Source organism: Solanum verrucosum, unplaced genomic scaffold (assembly GCF_900185275.1).
Source record: "Solanum verrucosum unplaced genomic scaffold, falcon-dt-bn FXZP01000102.1, whole genome shotgun sequence".
NCBI classification, from domain to species: Eukaryota; Viridiplantae; Streptophyta; class Magnoliopsida; order Solanales; family Solanaceae; genus Solanum; species Solanum verrucosum.
This window is the reverse complement of record NW_026019930.1, coordinates 3818294-3845189: the sequence shown is the minus strand read 5'-3', so window position 1 is coordinate 3845189 and position 26896 is coordinate 3818294. Positions and strand designations below refer to the sequence as shown.

The following is a 26896-nucleotide window of genomic DNA, read 5'->3' as shown; positions in this document are numbered from 1 at the left end:
TTTCTATTACCAACTGTAGCATACAAGAGAACAGATTAGTCTGCAAAGTCACAAGGACTACGACAAGTTTACAACACAAATGCTTGGTCATAAGGACTACAATAAGTATAATAGTTTCAAGTATAATACAACAAAACTTAGTCCAAATAACTTAGCTGGGATAGAGATAACTAGATATGTTTGGGTTAGGGATAAGGTAAGTATATGCAAAATCTGTTCTTAGATGTGCCGGCTGAAAGTATACGCCCACAAAGCAAAGCCAAATGTTCTACTTTGTTGCCAGTATCCAAATTATGATACAAAAGGACACCCGTTGCAGAAATCGAGTCTTCTATCAATACCGACATTTATGAGTAGAGTATTTGTTAGCACCACTTTCTTGTGAATATGTAGCAGCTGCAATTACCTTGCGATAGTAACGCCAAGATGCATTCTTATCAGTGATAGGTCGTTGACCATATGGATTATTCTCTACATACTTTTGAACATTTTCTGCCATGGACAATCCTTCGAGATAAACACGCAGATCACCACCAGGCCCTGCCGTGGGATAAACAAGATGAATTTCATAAACAGTATGAGTTGGACAAATGTTGATGACAGACCAACATCCCTACCTCATACAGGACAGAATGACAGTGTTAAAGCAGTCATATTAAGTAATGTAAATTGCTTTAATTACATAAAACTCGAAGTATGAATTCCAGGAACTGCAAAGTGAGGAACTATCAACAACAATCTAAAAGGCCTGTACAAAAAGGAAAGCACAAGAGAAGAGTGCAGTATCAATATGCATATTCACCCGAAAATATACACGGAATACTTGGGGTGTCCAAACATCACCAGTCTCTCAATGAAAAAGGGCGAAGAAGTCCATAGTACTTGTGATAGTTTTGCAAGGAAAAACACACACAGATGCACACATACGAACACACATAGGAAGGAAACTCACCTAATGAGTCATCTTTCTCATCCAAGTAGTGGTATGAATTTGGAAATATTGCTGTATGTGGCTGACAATCATAAAATACAAGTTGAAACTCATTGGATTTTAATCATGCAGTAAATTTCTCAGGCAGAAGAAAGGATTAAAACTCACCGGATTACACAATGCTTTGTGCGGAGAGTCGTCCAATAGAAGTGTGTTTGACTCATCATATTCGCCCCTCTCCCACGGAAGATCTGGTTCGTACCTATCCCATAACTTTTTTAGCTTCTTCAATATAATAGGCTTGCTCCTCCTTGTCCCAACAACAGGAAAACCTGTATCAGTGCAGTGGGACTGATCCTGCATAATTAGTTCAAGTTTGTTTATACTACTTTGACTTAGACAAGTGAAAGAGGCAAATAGGAAACTAGATGAATAAAAATACAAAGGGAAAAAAAGTGGCTTTGGTTGGAAAATAGCAACTTATCAAATACATTAATTTATTCTCTCACAAAAAGAAAATAAATGACTGAAAAATTATACTTGACAATTCGGACAGGAATTCCACGTGTTGGGTCACACACAATCAAGTGGGTAGAACCAGAAATATTAACTACGTTCATATAGACATCTAAGATACTCAATAAGTGTTCATCCAACCAGGTTTCCGAATCTTAAAAAATAACTACTCAAGAGAGTGAACCACTAGTTTGGAATCCAACTGATTGCAGCAAGGTAACACCATAATTTCCTAAGCCATGCAGCAGACTTCATGTAGTTGTCAGGAATTCAACTACTGCAGGTTAAGTATTTGCTTGTAGAGCGAGGCCTTGTTGCTCGGACTCTCCAAAATGTTGCCACACCCGTGTCAGATCCTCCAAAAATGCACTACTTTTGGAGGATCTGACACGCACCCAATGGGATTTTTGAAGAGTTCGAGTAGCATAGGAACAAGGTAACAGAGGGAAGTTGGCACCATATGTTATCCTTGGGCATTTTATATCACAATGAAGGATGCATCTGTGTCATAAACTTATAATCCGAAAAAAAAAAAAGAAAAAAAAAAGAGGTGGAGGAAAAATAATTGAAATATTGGGTAGAATTGGGCAGGTTGGGTTATAACCCATTGCTCAACCCATCTTAACCTAAGTATCCTTTGGTCATGACCCATTTGTTGTACCAACCCATTCTAACCTGCCAATTTGACACCCCCAAGTTTAGGTATGACTGAATATCCTTCCTCATACAGTCGAAGGACGAAGAATAAATGGAATTTGGAATCAACAATAACAACAAACCCAGTGCAACAGCATAATTCATGTTTTCTCAATTTTGGATCTGATTCTAATTCCAAGGAGTTATTTCCTAGGTGCCCAACAAATCTCCAGATTTATGGAACCATGCATTAGTAATGGATGCCAACAGATCAGAAAATATAACGAACTGTCACCATGCACATCCATTAATGTTGTTTTCAACTGATATTAAAGTCCAAGCATCACAAGACTTTCTTTCAAGTCCTCAGCTTCGAACTCCTAGAGTTACAACTAGCACCAGCACCAGGTCACAAAAATCTATGAGAAGCAAGAAATTCTTACCCAACAAAAGAGCAACTTGTGCTTGGCATCTCCCAAAAGAAAATCAAGAACCAACTCCATATTTCTCCTGCAGATTTTTCAACAACATACATGGGGCACATAAAATCATGAGTTGACATCTAAACTACTGAAAAATTTCAGAAGTAGTGATATTGGTAAAGTCACTATGGTGAGTAAACAAAGTTTGAAGAGTACTTGATCCTTGATGACCATACACCTACATGGAATCTCTCAAAGCAGAATTGCAGAAAATCGTCATGAAAAGGCCTTTTGAAAACTGGTACAGCAGATAAAGCTCAATTAGAATAATTTCTAGGAGTAAAAGTAAAAATGAAAAGTGAAATACAAAGTTTGTCCAACTCCACCTGCTTTCCCTGATACAATGATATTCGCCTCCAAACTATAAGGGACGTAGCGAAGCGGAACAATATCGGCAAGTAATCCATTCACATCAAGTACAAGAAGCTTTTTACTGGAACGTGCATTAAGTGCTCTCCCTAATGGAAGGACCATACCCACATTTGTTATTCGGCTCCTCTCACCAACAAAACCCCTATCTCTTGACTGAGAGGGACTATCTTCAGTTGCTGATTGTATTTCCCCATTCAAGGGTTCATTGGTTGAGACAATACTATACGTGTCATTGGAGACCCCATGATCACATGGCACTGCATTATGTGAACTCTCTTTAGAAAGTTCACAATCATATGACACATTGACAGCGGCATCTGTGTCATTTCTCTTCTCCTGCTCATGATTTTCTGCCTTGGAGTCTATTGGAGACTCATCCTCGATAGAAGCCATTGAACTGTTGATATTCTCTTTCTGATTATCAATCTGAATCATTTCCTTTTTATTCCATGTTTCACTGCATGAATTGTCACCTGCTGACTTCTCTAAAAACATTGGTTGCACACCCATCAACAAAGTACCACCTCCGGGAATGACTTCTTTAGGGAAATTATTGGAGTATGATATGGACACTTGGCAATGGTCTGGGCTGGTGGTGGTTGTTTTATTTTCTGTAATTGGAAAAGAGGAAGTAGCATCTGTCATGATAGATGGTAAACTGCTTGCAGAAGCACTAGAATTCTTTCTCCTCTTCCTGGAATAAGTTATCAGCACTTCCAGTCTTGGGTATATTTGTAGACCCCTCATCTCAATTGCAGCATTATTTAAAAAATCACAACTTTCAGTAGTCATACTATTGTCTACCTTAGGAACTGGCCCGTTCCAATTTTCAACTTCAGAGATAGACTTCGATTCTGAAGTAACAAATATGTGATCCTTAGAAATGTCACTGCACCTATCACCACAAGTTTCAATATCATGATCAGTACCACTAGATTTAGAGGGGTTCTTCCTACTAGTTTCTTCAACCCCATCACAAGCATTCTTAGGCAGACATGTCTCTGTCTCACTACTGTGCATCACCAGATCTCCTTTATCTAAATGATTCTTCCCTGGTACAGAAGCAGCATTATCAAGTTCACAAGCAATTACATCATTTTCCAAGGAATTAAACTTCCTGTTCAAAATGCTTCTTTTTTTCTTTACCTTCCATGCACTCAAGTCTGCAATGCAACTTCTTACTTGTGTACTTGATTTTATATTGTCAGAAGACCATATATGTGGACTTTTTTCTGGACTCATAGTCCTAGCTGGAGCTCCTACCACGTGGTCAATATTATTAATACCAAAACACACAGCATTCATCCTCCTATTTTGTTTGTTTCTTATTCTTTTTGACTGCTGGGGAATGACGTCATCAACATCGCTGTTACAATGCCCTCTGCTAAAAGCAGTTTTGCTGTTCAGCTTTCTCAGTTTAGTACCACCCTTACTCTTCTTAGTGTCCCAATAGTCAGGAGTCCCAGGGGCAGGCAATGCCTGGACAACAATCCTACTGCTATGCATCGTTTTCATTCAATAAGGGATGAAACAACTTAACTAATTAACAGGCAGGTCCTGTGATGACACAAAACCAAATTTCAGTGAGAAATATCAGTCTATAACTGAAGAATCTTTTCAGAAAATGAGAAAAACTAGAGAATCTTAATAATGCATTTTCCTAATAAAAGCGGAAGCATGAAATCAGTAGAATTTTTTCTGCAATATTTCCATGGCCATCAAGAGTGTGGCTACCTTAGTTACAGAAATGTCATTAAACCCACTCAGTGGAAGAAACGAGTAATCACAAATACGCAGAAGATATACTAAAAAAAACTGAACTTTAGAAACTAGGAAAACTTAATTTAAAGATTCATCAACTTTATACTAATTATCCTCATAATCCTCCTTCATACTCCCACCATTTCAATTCGTTTCTCTTACTTCCTTTTGAGTCTATTCAAAAAGAATGTCTCTTTCTTTTTTTTAGCAGCTCCTTAATTCTATCTTTCCAGATGGATGTTTAAGACCACAAGATCATAGTACATTTTGATACATTCTACGTATCTTTAGTTTAAAACCACAAGATTCAAATGTTCTCAACTTTCTCAAACTCCGTATCAAGTCAAAAAAATTGAAACCGGGGAGTACTTCACAACTGTTCACATTCCCCAAAATATAAAAAGAAACATATTCACAACACAAACAATTTCATCAAGCCAAAACATAGTAAAGATATTCAGTTAGTCACATCCACAAATTCCTTCGAACACATGAATGAATACAAATGGATAATCCACACACCACATTCCAAAAAAGAGTTAATGTCTATGTAAATTAACCTAGAAAACTCAAAATTCAGATTAATCGAAATACTCAACCGTAATATGCATCAGAAAATTGTATAAAAAAGCATTCTTTTTCATTATATGTGAAGCATATGAATGATACCTAGATGAATCTGCTGATGATGATGAAATTTGGAGAGAAGTGAATCTGGATTCAGTGATTTTTGAGTAAGAAGTGGAAGGACCAGAGTAAACGGGTTTGAATATAGCGGGGATTTTGAGAAACCCGATCCAGAATTAGAATCGTTTGGGGATTCGGATCCTTCCAACTTCCGCCAATCTTATCCCTTTCTCCAAATATTTCCTTTTTTGTATGTTGGAAAACAGAAAGAATAATTTTATATATGATAAATTTAGAATCACGTTTCATATAAATTCCAAAAGCAAAAAATATAGACAATTTTAGTATTTTATTCCTTAAAAATAAAATGTAGTCAGTGGGTCTGGACCCCAATGAACGTGATTTAACAATGTTTTTGATGATAGAAAATCAATATATTTATGTAAGTTAAGTTAAATACTTTAGTACAGCGTGTCTAATATACAGTTGCATATATAATCCTTAGGTCATTCGCTTTAGAGTAGAACATGTGGCTTGAAGATTCATGCCATGTAACTTGAGCAGATTATTAGAAATCAACGCTAAATATTTGATCTCATAGTTTTAATCAGCAAGAGAAAATTTCAAGATAAAAAGTAAAAAGTGAAATTATATAGGAGCCAAAAGCTTCATGGCTTCCTAAAATTTTCTTTGCAGTATTAAACAAAATATGCAAGTGTAGGTTCATGATAGTCGACCTAATTAAGACTCAAGGACCTCAATAAACATGAACAGTGTTTTGAATTTGCAGTATATGGTTTTCTAGTTTTTTCACTAATGCAGTTGAAAGGCCAATACTTTGAGAATATCAACACAGAAATAATTTATAACATGCTTGCTAGTAATATTCATATACACAACACCCATTGAACAATACATCTATTAAGAGAAGAAACAATACTAAACCAAAACTTATTACATACATTTTGCCCTTCTAAATATGTTGTTGTGGTCTCAACACTTGGTGTTCGATTGTAGATGTTGGATGTACAGTAACAGCACTCCACCCCAATCCCGCCAAAGCATTGTTGTCCGAAATACCATGTTTCTCATTCAAGGAAAAAATCCAGGCATCAATGTTTTTGGGCAGTCGTGTGCATATTAAGCTTTTGTCCAAATAAGCAGCAAAGCAACTATCACTGGTTGTCAGGGAACACTTCATTTCAAAGCATATGCCATTGAATGCGGTCACAGTAGCATCCACAGTGACGATACACAGAAAATAACTGATGTTGCCAACTGATGCAGCCAACGAGACAACTATGCCTTGACATATTTATCAACATATCCCTGTAAAATATAACTGTTAGTTACATGGTATCAAATTTGCATAATGTCTTCTAATCAGGGCATCCTACACAACCAAGGCTTTCACACTTGGGGGTTGTTTGGTAGAGTGTATTAGCAAAAATAGTGCATATACTAATTATATGTATTAGTAATCCCTTGTTTGGTGCATTTTTTCATGGTATGTATAACTAATACACTCTATTGTGTATTGAGGAGTGTTACTAATACCTAGAAATCCATTGTATTAGTAATGCAAAGGATTTAATGCATGCATTAGTATGGTTAAAGACTCAATTACCCCTCAAAAGTACTTTTACATCTTTTCCACCATAATTGTGAAGGATACTTTTGTAAATAAATATTTTTATACAATGCATAAGAAATAATCTATGCATAACTAATACATGCATTACTAATACACTATTGGATCTACCAAACGACAAGTCTCTAGATTATGAGAATTGTAAGCTTCAGAACATCAGGTGAATGGTGTTGAAGATGTCAGATGAAAAGATTAGAAGTCTCAAAAAAAAACAAGGCCCACAACTGAAGTAAGCTGCATACCTAGGGTTTTACCTGCTTATTCAACTTTTTAGAATGGGACCTCAGAATCCATTCAAAGGTAACCCCTTGAATGAAGGGATATCATGTAGTCCCTAGATGGATGGTTCATTTTCCATACTTAGACAACTTACCATAGGGGTTTAGCTACCTCATCTCTGACTCCATCCAGCATGACAAAGTTATTAAGGAGCCATTTGTCTATGGAAATATTTTCGTTTTTTTCAAAGCAGCATTTGCTTATACATAGGACTGATTTTTTGAAAAAATATATATTTTAAGATGTGTTTAAGTTAGAAGTATTTTGACCTGTTTTTCAAGTGAAAAATCTTTTCCGCTCACAAAATTTCAACTTCTTTTCAAGTAGAATGTCCAAACACAACTTCAATTTTCAAACACTTTTTCAACTTTAACTTCAAATTTAATTATTTTTTTCAAATATCACATTTTTTATGTCCAGACGCCAACTTAATTAGTATTTTAGGAGTCATCATTTAGAAACACTGGTAGACTGTGATATAAGCTAAGACAATAGCAAGTGATCTACTTTAGGTATCATAAAAATGAGAAACAAACATGCTACCACCACTAGGTGCCCAAAGGAGGAAGCAAAAGAACCACTAGTTGGTCAGAGGAGTGGCTTTGGAGAAGTATATGCTGATCGGAGTGATTAGATAAGGATTACGTTTGTTCTAATGTCTTACACCAGTTTCACTTTAGGATGCTTTACTACCAATAATCATTCACAACAACCCCCACCCACCTACTTACAGATATTGCAAAGTATTCCCGAAAGATCCACTCTAGCGTAAACTCAATAATCCACATTAATTATAGACAAGCAAAATGTTCAGTAGGCATAAACTTAATTCAATGCTAATAAGCAAAACCTAAACACCACCAGTAGATCACATAAGACGGTTGTTGTGTAACAGTATATATAAGAACCTCTTAAGAAAAGAACGAAAAAAATGTTGTTTCCTTTCCATATAGTCAAGTGACTTTTAGCTCCTCCGTTAAGATTTAAATGAGAACTTTTCGTCAAAAAGGTCATACTAGTAGGTGGCAAATGGATGGGTTGGTTCAAAGTGGATCAACCCAATAATCAGATCATAACCCAACCGCACAAAATCTGATAGGGTCTAAATGAGTTGGATCAAGATGGGTCAATATGAGTGATATAACCTAATACACCCAATATTCCATCTTTTTTTAACACTTGCTTGAAAATAATGCAAAAGCTAACACATTTTCCTAAAAAGTTATTAGCTTAAGTTCTTCCAAATGTACATTATTCCAATCTCTAAATATGACTATGTTTTGATTGGGCAAGAATGGTAAGTCTAGGGCGACAAGCATGGCTCCACAGTGTCTACAAAAAGCCTATTTTGACTCGTGGGTTACACTATGCTGAGCCGTTTTGACTCACTCATTTGATGGGTCCTTTTGGATTCAACCCATTGATCAAGTCCATCAACAGATCATAACCCAACCCGTTAAACAAGTTGGATCGGGCAGGTTACCATGACTAGTTTAATCAAACTAAAAATGTTTACAAACTTAATTAAACCCTTGGCAAAAACTAAAATATCTCCAGTAGATCTACCAATTTAAAAAAATTCACCAGTATATCACATAAAGGGTTTTGGGAAACAGCATAGATAAGAAAAGGTCGTACCATGACTAATTTAGTTAATTTCCTCTGTGATGAGTCAATGTAATGGTCGATTTTTGTCTTGGACTTCGGTATTTGGTGGCTTTTCATAGCTCCAGAGACCTTATCTACAGTTTTCTTGACTATTGTCTTGAAAACCTCCTTGCTCATGTTACCTTGGCGCCATGATGGTTTTAACATCTCCTTCACAAAATTAGCAACTGAAATCTTGAAAAGCCTCATAGATCTGGATTCCTTGCTTTTCTTTTTCTCCCCTGATGGCTTCACCTGTTCAATCTCTATCTCTCCTGTAGGAACATCTTCCTCATCACTGGAATCACTTGGACTTCCATTCTCAACAGCACCCACCTCTGCCTCAGCTGTCTCGCCAAATTCATCATTTTCTGCAGATGCGGTGAATGCAATAGCTCCATCTGCTTTCTGCCTCTTGGTTACTTCCACATCCAGTGGTTCATTGGATCCACTGAGCCTTAACATAACGCCTGAGTCATCAGTTACTTCAAGCTTATGACCAGGATCAGACTTCTTAAGTAAGTTAGTAGATGGTTCTATGCTGTCATAAAGTGGATCATACTGGTTACCACCTGGCTGGGAGAACATTCCTTCAGCAGTATGCACAGATGGTGGGGTAATGTTTCGTGAACCAAGACTTTCTGCAGGATGGCCATCAATTGGCATATTACTCAAACAAAATGCACCGTATTTACTACTAGGGAGCATATCTCTTCCATGTATTAAAGGGTCCGAACTGAATTTCGTTGTTAGTGGCTGGTCAAATGTAGAAGCATAAGGGTTGAAATGACTTGAAAATCTGGATCCACCAAAATCAGGCAAGCGAGGAGCTTGGTTCTGGTCTAATAAATCAGATGTGTACCTTGACACAGAAGAACTTACTCCAGGCTCAACAAGATGTCGAGAAATACCAGCTGTCTGAGGACCAGAATGTGGCTGTTGCATGTAAGGATAACTCTTAGAAGATGGACCAGGAAGTTCACCAAGAGCCAGAGAGTCGCCGAGGAAAGCTGGTGGTCTATTCGGTGATCCCCTAGAATAGATAGGTTGAGTCTGCACAAAAGCATGACGTTCACCGACTTGAGGAATATCAGGTGATGTGCTTGCATAGAAGTCATTCCTTGGAACTACTAAACTTGGTTGAAAATGTACTCGAGGAACACTATGTTGTACACCAGCTGCATTTCCAGAGGAATCATTCACAAATTGCGTGTGTGGTGCCTGTGCCTGTGCTGGACGTGGTGGAAGAGAATTCCAAGAGGAACTCAGAGGTACAGTGAATGGAGATGGTTGATGAGGAAATGGAGTTTGATATGGAGGAGCACTTCCAATATATGCAGTATTAAAAGGTGGGGGGAAGTTGTGATCTCTGGGCATCTGCTGAGTAAAAGCAGTACTTGAAGCCTGTGGAAATGAAGGAAAGGGAGCTGATAAGGGTGCTGCCTGGAGTGTATCTGATGGGTGCGAATCCTTAGCAGACACAAATTGAGGAAGCTGGACGGGTGGAACCATGAATGATGTCTGGACAGATGATAACTCCAAAACAGACGAATCACATTTCTCTTTAGGTTTCTCCTCTGCATTTAGGAGCATCTGATCAGAGACATGATCTGCAGACTGATGAATCCCCATACATCCAACTGAGGAAGGCATGCCCCCAGTAGCATCACCAGGAAGCTTCTCCACTTCAGCAGCAATTACTGGACTGTCAGCAGGTCCCATTTGATTCTCTTTTCCATAAAGATCAGAAGTAGGTTCAGGCTCTTTCATATCTTTCATTTCCATATCAGGAATATCCTTGCTTTTGAATCCACCATGATTGTGGACCGGTTTCTTGAGTGTAGTCCCAATCTTTTCATGTGTGTGAGAATCCTTTGAATCGTGCATATCGGAATCCTTTGAAATAAGTGGAAGATCTCGGTGCTGATGTTTGCTCCTGTAAGATCTTGATCTATCACTCTTATCGGGCTCAGCATGGAAATATCGACAGGATGCTCCATGGTAACACTTGCCTCGAAGAAAACTAAAACATTGTTGAGGATAACCTCTGTCCCTTCTCATTTTGTCACCACCAGAAGTTGACCCGTGTCTAGAAGGTGACTTGCTTCTACTTCTGTATCTCTTTGGAGAGATGCTGCAAAGTTTAAGCATTGACAATTTTAAGATCATCCATAACTACAGTAGAAATCAAATCAACAGAAGAGATACTGGCCAGAAACATAGAAAAAGGCAAATTAAAGTGAGTACCTCCGAGATCGATCCCGCCTGTCCTTTCTCTTCCGTGGACTCTTCCTCCTCCTCCTATCATATGGAGAGCGGCTTCTGCTCCGGCTTCTTCCTCTTTTTCCATGTCTCCGCTTATACCTTCGTGAAGCATCAGAATCACTGTCACTGACCCCCTCCCTAACCAATCTACCAAACTCATCAACCTTCCGTGTAGGTGATTTATCCTTAGCATCTTCCCTAAGCATATCAAAACTGTCATTATCATTAACGTCCAAAACATTTTCCGAACGAAGTCCTTCAGGTGCAGTATCACTCTTCAAGGATAATCTATTTCCATTACTATGATCAATGGAATCCTCAAATTTTAAAGCACCAAAAGATTCGGGGTCATCTTTAGCAACAGAATTTGAAGGTTTAACTGAAGATATTGGTGATTTTCCAGTATCAGTCTTGGGAATTGTAGTAACAACTTCACTGGGTGGAGGAACTGTCAAACGGCCAAGATTTTCAAGACAATTCTCACTATCATTGTCCAAACTGTCGTCTGAAGCATAGCCTTGAATTAGCCTAAAAGGGCTGGCAGCTTCCATGAGCTGACTGTGAACATTTTCAAGATCAACCTCCTTATCAATGGGTGATCCTCTAGGATGGCTCAATTTTTTCTCCAGGGAAGTTGATGTCTGCACATGATCATCCAAGAAGGGTTGATGAAAACTTGGAGGCGCTCGATATGGATAATCTGCAGAGACTGAAGATGTAAGAGGATACAAACAAAAAGGAGGCAACTTTGCATCAAAGTCAAAATCTCTTACATATTTTTGGAGAAAGTCAAAATCTTATAATCAATTTCTAAAAATTGACAAAATCTAAGAATCTATCAAGAACTACCCTCAATCCAAGTTAGATGGGTTGGATATATGAATTTTATGTATTCATTACACTCTATTTAGGTTCATTTTAGTACATTGTTAAGAGGATTCATTACAATTAAACTATCTATAAGCTAGCATCAATCCTACTGCAACCTCGCCCTTTACTTGACTTAGGACCAGCTATCAAATCAAAATGTCGTCAAAAGCAAAACAAAAAAATAAAGCTACTAGCATAATTTTACTCATATAAACAATTAAATGTTTCAGGGGTGTCTTTATCTCATATCAGCTGAAGTTTACTTTCACATTTGTGGTAGCTTCCTAACATATTTTTGAACTATAGACATTAGAGCTATTTTAATATGAGTCACTTGCACAGAATTTTCAGTTTAATTCCTCTATTTGCAAAAGCAGTTTTCACCTCGTCTTTGTTCCTCTGACTCCAAGGGTCCACAGCATGATGAATTTTGATGTAGTATATCTTCAGTTAAGCTACCCTGTAACTGCTTCTCAGCCCCCAAAGGATGGATTTGTAGATCTTCATCTAGCTGGGTGATATCATCTGACAGTCCAACAGAGAAGCAAGATAGCTTCAGAGTTCCAACCATAGAATACAAACTTTCACACTAGTCAATCAGGTTAAATGAAGCTTCTAAGTAATAAAGAAATGCAAAGGATTCAGTGACAAGGTTGCAAAAGAAACAAGCATATACTGAAGTGGCAAGTGTGCTATAGAGCTTGATAAATTACTTGATAATGCAATCAACAACTCCAAAAGTGTAGTTCAATCACCTCACATTCTTTATAACTGAAATAGCAAGAAACTCGCTTCTCTTTCTTTTTCTAAAGACACATCAGAACCACAGTTAGGACTCCTGCTGCTGCATGTGGCGCTCTAGTAAGGAGTCCTCTTAAAACTCCGTGTTTTACTTTTCCTCTGTTATACTAGGCATGGAGATGATATTAGAAGCAACTAATAACAACTGACTGGTTCTCCCTGCATCTGACCCATTGCAATTGATTGGTGTCCACTATCTGTCTTTCAAATATGAGCAAAGGTCCTTGTAGTTCAGGGATCTAGACTAGCACAAAAGAAAATAAGAGTGAAGGAAACCTTACCCAAAGGAAGAGTTCCAATAATAGATAGAAGCAATGACCATTTTCCAAAGGAAACATACGCTAGAATCATTGCCATAAAATGCTGACTTCTCCAAAAAGTTAAGTCAGTTTGGTCTCTCCTGAAATGCTATACACTTAGAAAGTTTTAATACATTTTATGTATCCCAAAAAATCTAGGATGGACCTATTCAATTTCTATACTTCAATAGGGCAAATACAATATGTGGCCACGTTTCCGGTTTCCCTCAACAAATACTAAATAATTCACATTTGTTATTATTCTCATGATTTTTATACTGGGACAAACTACACCCATATATTGGGATACAAGTAGCATAAAATAGCACTAAGAAAAAGAAAATCGACACTTCATGCATACAAACAGCATATATTACACTAACCTTCCATCTCCATATCAGAATCAGCAGCTGAATGAGATGTAGCTGAGTTTATTGAATTAATAAGTTGAACTGATGAGACTTCTCCTGGAAATGCTAATGATACAGGCTTACGAGGAGAAGATGGAAGATCCGAGGCTAAATTCTTATTTACTGGTAAACCTTCTCTGTAAGCAATCCTTCCATCGTGCTCAGATGCCCCCTCATCTTTAGCACTATTAGCATTTACAGTGGTAGATATAAGAGGTGGTGAAGATGGTGGAAGAGGCGGATCCCCAGGAGGTGAAGGCGGCAAAGGTGGCCGAGGACCAGAAACTGCTGGTTGTACATGAGAATCATGGTTTCTCGAATGAGTGATGGGGTCAAATTGGGAAGGTGTGAAAAAACCATGGTTCTGCAAATTAGGTGGTGGTGGTGGTGGCGGTGGAGGAAGATTATGAAGAAAAACTTGCATATTGTCTGGTGATGACTGATGAATAGCACCTCTATAAGGCATTTGACTTAGTGGTGGAGGAGGTGGAAGAACTCTAGGAGCAGTCGGGGCTATTGAAGGTGGAACATGATGCATACTGGGATTCCACTGGGAATGCTGCACAGGGACTTGGTGAGATTGCAGAATTGGGGTGCTTCCATGAACTTGTGCAGATGGAGGAGGAGGAGGAGGAGGAGGAGGGGGTAGCGTATAAAATTGACTAGAATTGCTGCCACTTGTTGGAACTGGAAAAGGTGGACAAGGGTGACCTACACCAGGATGGGCATGCTGATATGCAGGAGGGCCATGCTGACCAACTTGGGGTGGTCCTGGTGGATGACTATGTGGAAATATAGGTGGACGTGAGGCCTGAGCAGCAGGTGGAGGAGGAGGAGGAGGGGCAGAGGCAGGAGACCACTGCTGCATTTGAGGCCTAGGCATGTTATCATTTTGACCACTCTGAGTTGCATAGTTACCCTGACCATACATCTCAAACAGCTAGCTACCAATAGAATTAAGAAATCTGGAGTTCACGGTCCCACCCGTTCTAAGAGTTCCGTGCTGATCACCAAATTAAGTCATCCACAGCAGCCCCCTACAAACACAAAATGCAACTTTGTAACAATTCAAAGATTCAAGAAATATAATTCCAGTGGAAAAGGGGAAAACACAAATTTCTCTTACCTTGCAGGCATATACAGAACTGAAGCAAAAGAAAAAAGGGAAAGAGAAGAAAGCAGAATTCAATGCAAAAACTGAGACGATAATAAGCTAATCTCAGCATTGATACTACACTTCCAAATTAGAGGAATTGGACTTCAATCCCTCCTCCAATTTATAAAAGTCGGGTAGCGATTAGCAGAACAAACTTTGGCTTATCTAGGTCATGACCAGCTCATGCGTTCTTCTTTTTTCCCATTAAAGCTTATTACCACTATCTAGACTGCTAATACACTTTCAGTAACATAAAAACAAAAGAATACGTGAATGTCCACAAAGTTGACAGCTTTCATATTTTACAAAACCACATAGAAAGAAAAAAGTTTTACCTTAATCTCTAACTAGGAACACCCTAAGGACACCTTGCACCCCCTAAAAGAAACAACTCCAAAAAAAAAAAATTACACACTTAAAACACCAACTTGACTCGAGAACCAATCTATTCCTCGTTTTTTTTCTCTCCAAAACTTACATTAAAGCTACCCTCAGCAGCAAGCAAGACACGTCATATTATCAAGGAAGATTCAAACTTCCACAAAGCAAATAATAAATCAATCAACTGCATCTCAATCCCAAATTCGTAAGCTTAAAAATTCACCTTCTAACTTTCAAGCATTTTCAAGTGACAGTAACGAACATGCCCATAAACAAAACTACAGCAGTAAAGAATTTACGCACAAAACAATTGAATGCATACCAAATAGCGAAATAGCAGGTCCCGAAGATGTGAGTTTAAACTGATTTTGAAGATCTGAAATAAAACCTAGCGAGCTTAGCTTGGCATTCGATAATTTTGATTGAAGTCTCTTCTGGGTTAAAACCCTAGACAGAGAAAAACTCGCAGAGATATACACAGGGGAGAGAGATCAGTTAAAATAAAATAAAAAACGTAATACTAAGAATTTTTTTACCGCAATTCCGTAAAATTAACGGTCATGCAAAAAACGATCGGCTGATGGGATGATGGGCTTGGGCCTAAACGAGTAATTATGTAATTATATTTTGAAATATTTATCAAATATAGCTAATCTTTATATTTTATAGCAGCAAATACTGTCTCAACCAAATCAACATTTCCTGTCCCCAAATGTGTCATTATTTATCTGTTACGGCTAGCACTATAAAAATTACTCCACATTTACGTTTTTAATTAATAAACAATAAAATATTTGTCAATAATAAGAAAAGAATAATCTACCTATGTATCTCTTGTTGAAGAAGAAGGAAGCTGACGATTGAAACATGTCAAAGGAACATGTCCAACAAAGCTCACTGACGTGTCTGCAGCAAGTGTTGATGAAGAAGGAAGCTGACGATTGAAACATGTCAAAGGAACAGGTCCAACGAAGCTGACTGACGAACATTATTATTATTATTATAGGAGTAATAGGTATTGTAGTAGGACTCTAAGTATAGTTAACTTAGGACTCTACAATAATAATGCAATTATAAATAATCTAATCCTAGTCGTAATATAATCCTAATCATAATATAATTCTAGTCGTGATATAATCCTAATTAATATAAGTAGTCTAATCCTAGTGCTACTCTAATTCTACAACAACAGTGTTGTAAGCTCGTTAGTCAGCTTCGTTGGACCTGTTCCTTTGACATGTTCCAATCGTCAGCTTCCTTCTTCACCAACACTTGTTGCAGACACGTCAATGAGTTTCGTTGGACCTGTTCCTTTGACATGTTCCAATCGTCAGCTTCCATCTTCTTCAACAATTACGTCAAAGAAAATATTAGAAATTATTAATACAATGCATTGTTTGAATTAGCAATAATTTGGAAACGAAGAGGAAGAATTGAGAGAACTAGAGTATAGGATGGAAGAGAAGAATTTAAAAAATTATTTATGTTAACAACTTGCATTGCAGATTACTGTTTGTGTGTATTTGCAAATGAAGATTTATCTAAAACTCTAATTTCTTTGAATAATTTTAAAATCCAAACAAGTTTTGTAGTTATAGATCCCAAGCTTTATACTCAGCATTACTGAGCTTCTTGAAACTATGCTTTGTTTTTTTTTTATTTTCAAGAGATTAAGGAGTCTCCTATTGTAGAAATAAAGGAATAGTTAGTTGATATTTGTGTATAGATTAGTTAGTTAAGAAGGTTGTTAGGTTATTATTAAGTTTCCAATAAGAAGTTGACAGGTGGATAAGTTAGTTAGTAACTAACTTTGTAAATGTGTTGTATATAAGTGGATCCATTATTGAAATAAAAAAATATCATCACAACTCAATTACTCTCTATTAGTTTCTTCTTTTCCTTCTGTAAAGCTCATCAATAGTGGCCTAAGTGCAGATTTTATCATGCTATCAGAGCTTGGTGACAGTGCGTTCCATAGATGATGAGCTTCTACATCGTCTTCCTGGTTTCCTCTTCTTGATTTCCTGATTTCCCCCATTTTTTTTGTTCTCCCTTGAAATTCTTGTTCTTACTTACTGATTATCTGATTCAAAGTTTTTTTTCAACAATGGGAGACAATTCGGAATCTGTTGATACTGGAGTAACAGGTCCAAGAACAATTCCTCAATTGGATCGCAATGACCCACTGTATATGCAACATTCAGATACACCAGGTATCTCTCTCGTTCCTTAACTATTGACAGGAACTGGTAATTACTCAGAATGGAGTAAATCGATGTTGTTGTCTCTGCTAGTAAAGAATAAAGTAGGTTTCATTGATGGATCTTGCAAGAGAGAAACGTATTTGGAGGATGAGTTCAAGTTACATCAGTGGGATAGGTGTAATGCGATTGTACAGTCATGGATCATGAGTTCTGTGACTCAAGAATTGAGAAAAGGCATTGTATATTCTGAGAGTGCTCATAAGGTTTGGAAGGCATTTAAGGAAAGATTTGATAAAGTAAATGCAACCAAGATTTTCCAACTTCACAAGGAGATCTGTATGATTGATCAAGGGATTCAAAACATCTCTGTTTACTTCTCCAAGTTGAATGATTTGTGGGATGAGCTTGAGTTTATAATTCCTTTTCCAGCATGTGATTGTGATAAATCTAAGAATTTCACAGCTTATTTGCATCAGCAGAAGCTTATGAAATTCTTGATAGGCCTAAATGAGACTTATGCTCCACAAAGAAGTCAAATTCTTATGATGACACCTACTCCCACTTTGGATCAAGCGTATTCTATGATGATTCAAGAAGAGATCCAAAGAGGAAGTAATGGAATCTTGGGCATTTCACCAGTAGAAGGGACTCACAGCTTCTTGATTGTTGCAAATGTCTCTAATATGAGACCTAGAAGGAATCCAAACACAGAATTAAAGTGTGATTACTGCAAGTTAAAAAGTCATACTAGAGAAACATGTTACAAGTTGATTGGATACCCTCCAGGGTTCAAGTTTAACAATAATAGAAGGAAGACCTCTTATGATCAATCATCAGCACATAATGTGATGAATCAGGAAGAGCATATTTCAAGGAATGGTAGTATAGGTTCTGTCTTCCAAGGTCTCAATAATGATCAATACTTGCAGCTTGTGCAAATGATGGAAGATTTAAAGAAGAAGAATAAAGGAGAGGACAAGGAAGATTCACCAGTAGATGTAGCCAGTATGGCAGGTATGGGTTCCACTAAATCAGACTGTTGGATTATTGATTCTGGAGCCTCAAATCACATGACTTATTCCTTGAGTTCACTGATAAATCCAATTCCTTCATCTAAACCTACTTATGTTCATCTTCCTACTGGTCAGAGCACTGAGATTACACATACAGGATCCTGTAGTTTGTTGCCTTCTAAAACTCTTCACAATGTTCTGTGTATACCTAAGTTTAACACCAATTTACTGTCTGTAGCTAGGTATACACGAGAGCTTAATAGTTCAGTACATTTTTACCCTAATTTTTGTCTCTTTCAGGACCTCTCAAGTGGCAAGGTGAAGGGGATTGGTAGACAAGAGGGTGGCTTATACATCCTTAGTCCTTCAACACCTGCTAAAAGCTTTCTTTTCAAATGCATAACTACTGTAGTATCTGATTCTGTGTCACATTTATGGCATCAAAGGCTAGGTCATGCCCCCATTTCTGTTTTGAAAAAGATACCTGTAATAACTAGATTACTAGATGATGTTGGCTATTGTCATTGTTCTGTTTGTCCCTTAGCCAGGCAGACTAGGTTGCCTTTTCCTGTTAGTATTTCTAAAACTTCAGCTGTGTTTTTTAAAGGGTTCCCACTTATGGCATCAAAGGCTAGGTCATGCCCTCATTTCTGTTTTGAAAAAGATACATATAATAACTAGATTACTAAATGATGTTGGCTATTGTCATTGTTCTGTTTGTCCCTTAGCCAGGCAGACTAGGTTGCCTTTTCCTGTTAGTATTTCTAAAACTTCAGCTGTGTTTTTTACAGGGTTCCCACTTATAATGGATTCAAGTATTTTCTTACTCTTGTAGATGATTTTTCGAGAATGACTTGGACTTTTTTACTAAGGCTTAAGAGTGATGTGTTTGTGCTTCTTAAAGATTTTATTCTTCTTGTTGAGAACCAGTTTTCTACCAAAGTAAAGATCTTGAGATCAGACAATGGTTCTGAGTTTTTTAACACTTTATCCACTAATTTCTTAAAGACCAAAGGGATTATTCACCAAAGTAGTTGTGTTCATACTCCACAACAAAATGGAGTTGTGGAGAGGAAACATAGGCATCTCCTAGAAGTAGCAAGGGCTATTAGGTTTCAGGCTAGTATACCTATCAAGTTCTGGGGTGACTGTATACTTACAGCCACTTATATTATCAATAGGCTTCCTAGTATTGTCCTGAATAGCATTTCACCTTATGAAGTTTTTCATGGTACACCACCCATTCTGTCTCATTTGAGAACTTTTGGGTGTCTTTGTTATGCTACTATTCCTGTTTTTCATGACAAATTTTCTTCCAAGGTTATTACAGGAGTCTTTATAGGGTATTCTGTTGCTCAAAAAGGTTACAGGGTATATGACATTGCTGCAGAAAGGTTTATAATCAGTAGAGACGTTACATTTCATGAGAATATGTTTCCTTTCTCTCATCCTAAGTCACAGTTTCTTCTTAGTTCTAAGGACTCTTCTACTATTGCTATGCCAGATTCTCCTCATGTATCTTCATTAGATCTTCTTGATGAGAATCCTGACTATCCTAATCTTTCTTCCTCCTCACCTGTTGTTTCTTCACATGATGATGCATCTCCTATTCCTTTAAGAAAATCAAATAGACTTACTAAGCCTCCTATATGGCTCATAGATTATGTTCATCATTCTTTGCCCTCTACTACTTCTTCTACTTCTGCTAGTTCTTGTTCTATTTATCTTATTCAATCATATCTTTCATATTCTCATCTTTCTTATCCATTTCAGGCTTTTCTTGCCTCATTTTCTTCTATTTCTGAGCCTACTTCTTATTCCCAAGGTGTTAACGATCCTAGGTGGATTCAAGCTATGAAGCTTGAACTTGAGGCTTTAGATCATAATCATACTTGGGAGGTGGTGGATTTGCCATCTGGGAAGGTTCTTATTGGTTATAGATGGGTTTACAAGGTAAAGTATCATGCTGATAGGACTGTAGAAAGGTTTAAAGCAAGGTTAGTAGCTAAGGGGTATACTCTGAAGGAAGGCATTGACTTTCATGATACTTTCTCTCATGTAGCAAAAATGACCACAATTAGGACTGTGATTGCATTGGCTGCCCTTAGGCATTGGCCTATTTTCCAAATGGATGTCCACAATGCATTCCTTAATGGTGATCTTTCTGAGGAGGTGTACATGGCTTTGCCACAAGGTTTTAGTAGCCAGGGGGAGTCAAAGGTATGCAGGCTACTCAAATCCTTATATGGTCTGAAACAGGCTTCTAGACAGTGGAACCTGAAATTGACACAAGCTCTAACAAGTTCTGGTTTCACACAGAGCAAGAATGATTATTCTCTTTTCACAAAAAAACAGCTAATAACAAGCTAGTGTTGGTTCTTGTTTATGTAGATGACTTGCTTGTCACAGGGTCTGATCTACAAGAAATCAATAGAGCTAAGTTTGAGTTGCATAAAAACTTCAAGATGAAGGACCTAGGAGAACTGAGGTATTTTCTGGGAATTGAAATTGCAAGGTCAAGTGAGGGAATCCTTCTATCACAAAGGAAGTATGCTCTGGAAATGATCTCAGAGACTGGATTGAGTGGTTCAAAGCCCAAGTGGACACCAATGGAGCAGAACATGAAACTAACTAGCAGTGAGTATGATCTTAAATTCTTTGAAAAATCTGAGGATGTTCTTTTGGAGGACAGAAGTGTCTATCAGAGATTGGTGGGAAATCTCTTGTATCTTACAATCACAAGGCCTGATATATCATATGTTGTTTAGTCCTTAAGTCAGTTTATGCATGTTCCCAAACAGTCTCATTATGAAGCTGCTTTGCATGTGGTAAAGTATGTCAAGAGTCAGCCTGGGCTTGGTCTTTTAATGTCTAGTAGAGGGGATGAGAAGATAAAAGCATATTGAGACTCTGACTGGGCTTCTTGTCCTATGTCTAGAAAGTATGTCTCTGGTTTTTGTATCAAAATGGGAACATCTCTCATCTCATGGAAAGCTAAGAAACAAAACACTGTCTCTAGAAGTTCTGCTGAGGCAGAATATAGGTGTATGGCTCAAACAGTAGCTGAATTGACTTGGTTAAAAGGACTGTTACAAGAGTTGCAGGTGAAGGTGCAGTTGCCAATTAATCTATATTGTGATAATAAAGCTGCATTACAAATAGCAGCTAATCCCATGTATCATGAAAGAACAAAACACATTGAGATTGACTGCCATTTTATAAGGGAAAAATTGCAGGAAGGGTTGGTAAGAACTAACTACGTTGCAAGTAAGGAACAACCAGCAGATGTGTTTACCAAAGCTTTGGGTCGTCAACAACATGCTACATTACCGGTCAAGTTAGGAATGAAAAACATTTTCCATTCTCAACTTGAGGGGGAGTGTAGAAATAAAGGAATAGTTAGTTGATATTTGTGTATAGATTAGTTAGTTAAGAAGGTTGTTAGGTTGTTATTAAGTTTCCAATAAGAAGTTGACAGGTGGATAAGTTAGTTAGTAACTAACTTTGTAAATGTGCTGTATATAAGTGGATCCATTATTGAAATAAAAAAATATCATCACAACTCAATTACTCTCTATTAGTTTCTTCTTTTCCTTCTGTAAAGCTCATCAATGGTGGCCTAAGTGCAGATTTTATCACCTATCTTAACAAGAAATCGTGTTACTAATTTTCTAGAAGTGGGGCATAATGTCTGGTCAACATCATAGTAGGGGAAAAAAATTGACTTTGACTTTGATAGAAATATTTCTTGCATAAACTGATTTTTACATACCTTATTATTCTTGTAGTAGCTTCTAAATGTGATTTCTTGGATTGATGAAAGAATTAACTCAGTGCTTATACGCTGAATGTTATATCTGATTTGTTGTAGTAAGATATAGTAGTTTACATATTATCTTTTGATTACATCTATTAGTAGATCATTTTTCACTTCTTGATTTGAAATTGAATTTTTCATTAGATTGTCTAAGTCCTTATAGTTAACTTCACATTCACTTCAATTGGAGTTGCACGCTTGCAGCTGATCTTTAGTAGTTAAATTCACATTCACTTTAATTGAAGTTACTACTTATATTAATTTTTTTATTAGATTAGGTTGCTTTCGACAATAAACACGTACGTCATCAACATAGATAAGGATAGACCCACTTGTATTCAATATTTTGTTTAACTAACTTTGAAATTACTTCCCAAGTATTTGTTGGGTTCTGAAGGGTGATTATGGTGTCATGCGGAAGCTTACAATTGCAAATAATATGATTGATAAATTAGATGACAAAAACTTATACTAAAAACTAATATTATTATATGAAAACTAATATAAAGAAAAATATTAAAACTGTTGAGAGATTAAATCTCCCCATAAACAAAACTCACTAAACGACTACATTGTGGATTCTATTATGTTATGCTATGGGAATAGGGATCTTCAATTTATAGATCTCCAAACTATTCCTCTAAGGAAAGAATAAACCAAATATGAAAGAAAATTATATTTTCCTTTCAGAAAAAGTTCAAGTATTTATGGTAATACTTGACTTTTCTTTAAGGAAATAAATAAATTTCAAATAAGAAAAGAAAATCAGGGCAAAATCCTAACAGTATTATTATTTGTCAATGCATCTATATATTTCAGCCTTTATGGCATCCACCCATCTTAGTTTCTTAAGAGCTTCATTGTAGAAAAAAAAGTTTAATGTCCTAAGAAATAGCATAAATAAAAACTTGATAAATAAGAAGCAGATGATCATAAATAATGTAGTTGACTAGTTTATAAAGAGATTTTGACTGTTACTGAGTAGTAACAAAATCTTTCATCTAGAGGGGTGATTCTTTGATTCTAGAGCATCTTCTAGATGATGTTAATTGGTCAATAGTACTTTCAACAACAAAATTGAAATATTTAGAACTTTTGAATTTTGACTGTGTTTTATTTAATGAGTATGAAGTGTTGATCTTGTATTAGCAGTAGTCTGATTAGTAGATTGTAGTACTAGACTTTGTAGGAATATCAACACACAATGAAATTTACTTAGAAAATACATCGAAAAAATGCAACTTGATTACTCTTCTCAACAATTTTGAATGAAAAAGGTTTTTTCTTTATTTTGAATTCAACATTTTTATGAACAAAAGATATGTGATTAGATAGATCATAAAGTATATATCTTTCTTTTTAAAGTTGTAGTATCATATAGGGCTGGCAGGGGGATTGGGTCGGCCTGCCCCGACCTGCGACCGATTCAAGAATTGGCTCGCCGGACCAGATCCCGTACATTTTCGGGGGTTTGGGAGGGGTTCGGGATAGGGGACTGGTTCACCTTTTGTGCCCGGTTAACCCGGCTCGGATGAACCGGGCGGTTCGCGGGATCCCTTAACATTTTTTTATTTTTTTTTTTGAATTATATCCGTTGAGCAACAGCTAGTGGGGCCCCCCAACGGATTTATTGACTGCTTTTTCCCTTCCCCAACACCTCCTACCACCCCTACTTTTAATACTTTACTTTAAACCCTCAAGTTATCATAAATACACTTTAACCCACTTTTAATATTATAAATACCCCTCTATCCCTTATTATTTCTTACAAAATCATATATTCTCTCATCTATTTTTTATATCCTCTCAAGTCTCAATCTTTTATTCCATTTAAGTCTCATATTATATCATAATACATATATTTCAATTCTAAGTTTTCATACTATATATCATAATATATATAATTCTCATATTTGCTATCAAATATTGGAGTTCCAAATTACAAGTTACAACAAACTATAAGCTTCAAGAATCGGATATAACGTCTGCTATTAACGCAGACGTTTGGTACATTCGTTTCATAATATTTCTATTTTATTTTTCGTCATTAATTTTTGTGTTATTATTATTTTTATATTATACTTTACATATAATTAAATATGAGTTCTAACAAAAAAGATACCGGTAAAGGAAAAGAGAAAGAACCAAGTGGCATTAGTAGATTATTTAATTTTAATAAAAAAAGTAGTAAGGAAAAAAATAAGAGTAAATGTGGTGGTACTTCTAGAGTTAGATTTAATACAAATTATTCTACTTATGTTGATGATACTTCTTATGATATTGATTCAAATGCTCAACTCGATCGTGAACTTTTACAACAAATTTATGGTGATATTAATCCTTATCTTGATGAAAATTAAGGTGAAGAAGTAGAAGTTGGTTTGGGAGAAGATGAATTAGAAGATACACCTACTAGTCCAGTGACAAATGTTTCAAATGAAATTACAAATTCAACGGAGCAAAATTCTGGACGCCCACCCCTTATACCTCCTACAAGGGAGAAAGTGAAGTATCAACGCCCTAAAACTTCTGTTGTGTGGCAATTTATGACTTTAGATAAGAAAAATTCTATTGTTATTTGTAATAAATGTAAGCAACCTTTTAAACATAAACAAGGTGGAGGTCAAGGTGGGACGGGGGGCTTAAATAGACATTTGTTATCTTGTGTGCCGATTCAATATAAAGAAGCTAAATCATTAGCCAATAGAAAAAAAGGAATTCAAGTTAATGATTTTGATATTAATGTTAATGAATCGGTAGGGGCTTCTAACATGGTTCAAGGAACATTACATCCTTCTAACCCCAGTGGTCCACTAACATAACGTAAATATAATAAGGAAAGAGATCGCGGAAATTTAGCTAAAATGGTTTCTGTTTGTGGTTTACCTTATAGTTTTCCTTCACATCCCGGTTTTATTGAATATATTCAACAAACTTATAATCCTAATTATAGAGGTTTTTCAAGAAATACTGTTAAATATGATGTTTTTGTATATCAAGGTAAACATTGTCAATATCTTCGTTGTATATTTAGCATATTAGATTGTAGAGTGTCTATAACTTCGGACATGGGTCGTAGTGTTAATGGACGTGATTATTTAACTGTTACAACACATTGGATTGACTATAACTGGAATTTGCAAAAAATAATCTTAAGTTATAAAGAATGTATAGAGAAAAAAATTGGTGCATATTTAGCTTCAAATATTTTGAGTGTTATAGATTATTACATGCTTATAGATAAAGTAATGTCTGTCGCATTAGATAATGCATCTAATAATGTAAACGCTGCTAGTATGTTAAAAACTAGATTATGTCCAATTGATGTTAATTTTTTTCATGTTAGATGTGTTGCACATGTATTAAATTTAGTTGTACAAGACGGTATTTCATTATTTGAATGTGGTTGTATGAAAATTGAATATGCTGTTACCTGAATTTTTTATGCTAATAGAGCTGCTAGAATTAGGGAATTTAATGAGCGTTGTGTACTATGTGATTTGCCACCAAGAAAAATTCCAAGACATATTAAAACAATGTGAAATTCTTTTTACGAAATATTTTCAGTTGCTTACGAATATAGAGGACCCATACAAATGGTGTTTAATGCTCATAATGCTGACCCATTAGACAGAATTTGTGAAGAAGATTGAGAAGAAACTAATGAACTATTAGAATTTTTAAGACTTTTTTTTGATGCTACAACCATGTTTTTTGGAATTTATTATCCTACTATTTCATCAGTATTAATAAATATTTGTGCTATTTCAATTCAATTTTCTAAATACAGAAAAATTGAAAAATTTAGAGTTGCAATTGAAGGTATGATTGAAAAAATTTAAAAATATTTTTTTCCTATTTCTCAAATTGTTTTAACTGCTACTTTACTTCATCATGACTATAAATTACAAGGTGTGCAGGGATTTGTTGACACTTTTTATGATACCTTAGAAATTTTACCGGAAATAAATCCAACTTGTGAAATGTGTAAGTCTAGCATAAAAGTAGAAGCAAAAATTTTGTATGAAAAATATAGAACTACAGGAAATACTCAAGAAGTTGGTCAAACTTCTAATCCTCAGAGTAAAGCTCGAATTTCAAGTTATATGCGAGATTTTCTTGGTCTTAATTCTACTAACCGTGATGATTTTGAAGAATATCTTAATCAATCTTTAGAAACAGTGGAAGACGAAGATGACAATGAAGAATTATTAGCATGGCAGAGGAGGCGGAGCGTTGCATTTCCAATTTTGAGCAAAATGGTTCGTGATGTTCTAGTTATTCAAGCTTCATCAGTTGCATCAGAGGTTGCTTTTAGTGCGGCAAGGTTTCAACTTGGCGATCATAGACATTCATTGGCGGAAGACAGTTTGGAAATATCAATTTTATTTAGAGACTGGGTCAATGCTGAGAGGAGAAATTATAATTTGCCAAAGTTAAGTTCCAAACAAGAAGTTTGGATTAATGCGGTAATTGGATCTAGTGATGATGAATTAGAGCCACAAGAGTTTCTAGCAAGTTCGCCAACACCGGAGGATGTTACCGTCGATATGATGCGACAATTAGAATTAAATTTTAAAGGAGAATACAAATATTAGATTACATCCGAGAACTAATTGAAACAGAACCCTTCCTAGAAGGTGGCTGCGTAAATTAGTTACTCATCTAATATTTGTAACAAATATTAGTTTTACATATGAGAACTTATTGAAACAGAACCCTTCCTAGAAGGTGGCTGCGTAGATTAGTTACTCCACTAATATTTGTAAATTGTAACT

The 26896-nt window shown here is 36.3% G+C and overlaps 2 protein-coding genes across 2 annotated transcripts; both read right to left on the bottom strand.

Moving 5' to 3' along the window:
• Positions 1-102: 102 nt before the first annotated feature.
• Positions 103-5599, bottom strand: LOC125831101 (uncharacterized). Its single transcript, XM_049510290.1, has 7 exons — positions 5368-5599; positions 2892-4494; positions 2722-2803; positions 2527-2593; positions 1100-1288; positions 953-1013; positions 103-540 (listed from the first exon to the last, which is right to left on the bottom strand). The coding sequence occupies exons 2-7, from the start codon at positions 4450-4452 to the stop codon at positions 335-337; spliced, it is 2166 nt and encodes a 721-aa protein (XP_049366247.1). The 5' UTR covers positions 4453-4494; positions 5368-5599; the 3' UTR covers positions 103-334.
• Positions 5600-6182: 583 nt separating this feature from the next.
• Positions 6183-14573, bottom strand: LOC125831090 (uncharacterized). Its single transcript, XM_049510281.1, has 5 exons — positions 13521-14573; positions 12422-12562; positions 11150-11867; positions 8894-11036; positions 6183-6654 (listed from the first exon to the last, which is right to left on the bottom strand). The coding sequence occupies exons 1-5, from the start codon at positions 14476-14478 to the stop codon at positions 6625-6627; spliced, it is 3990 nt and encodes a 1329-aa protein (XP_049366238.1). The 5' UTR covers positions 14479-14573; the 3' UTR covers positions 6183-6624.
• Positions 14574-26896: the final 12323 nt, after the last annotated feature.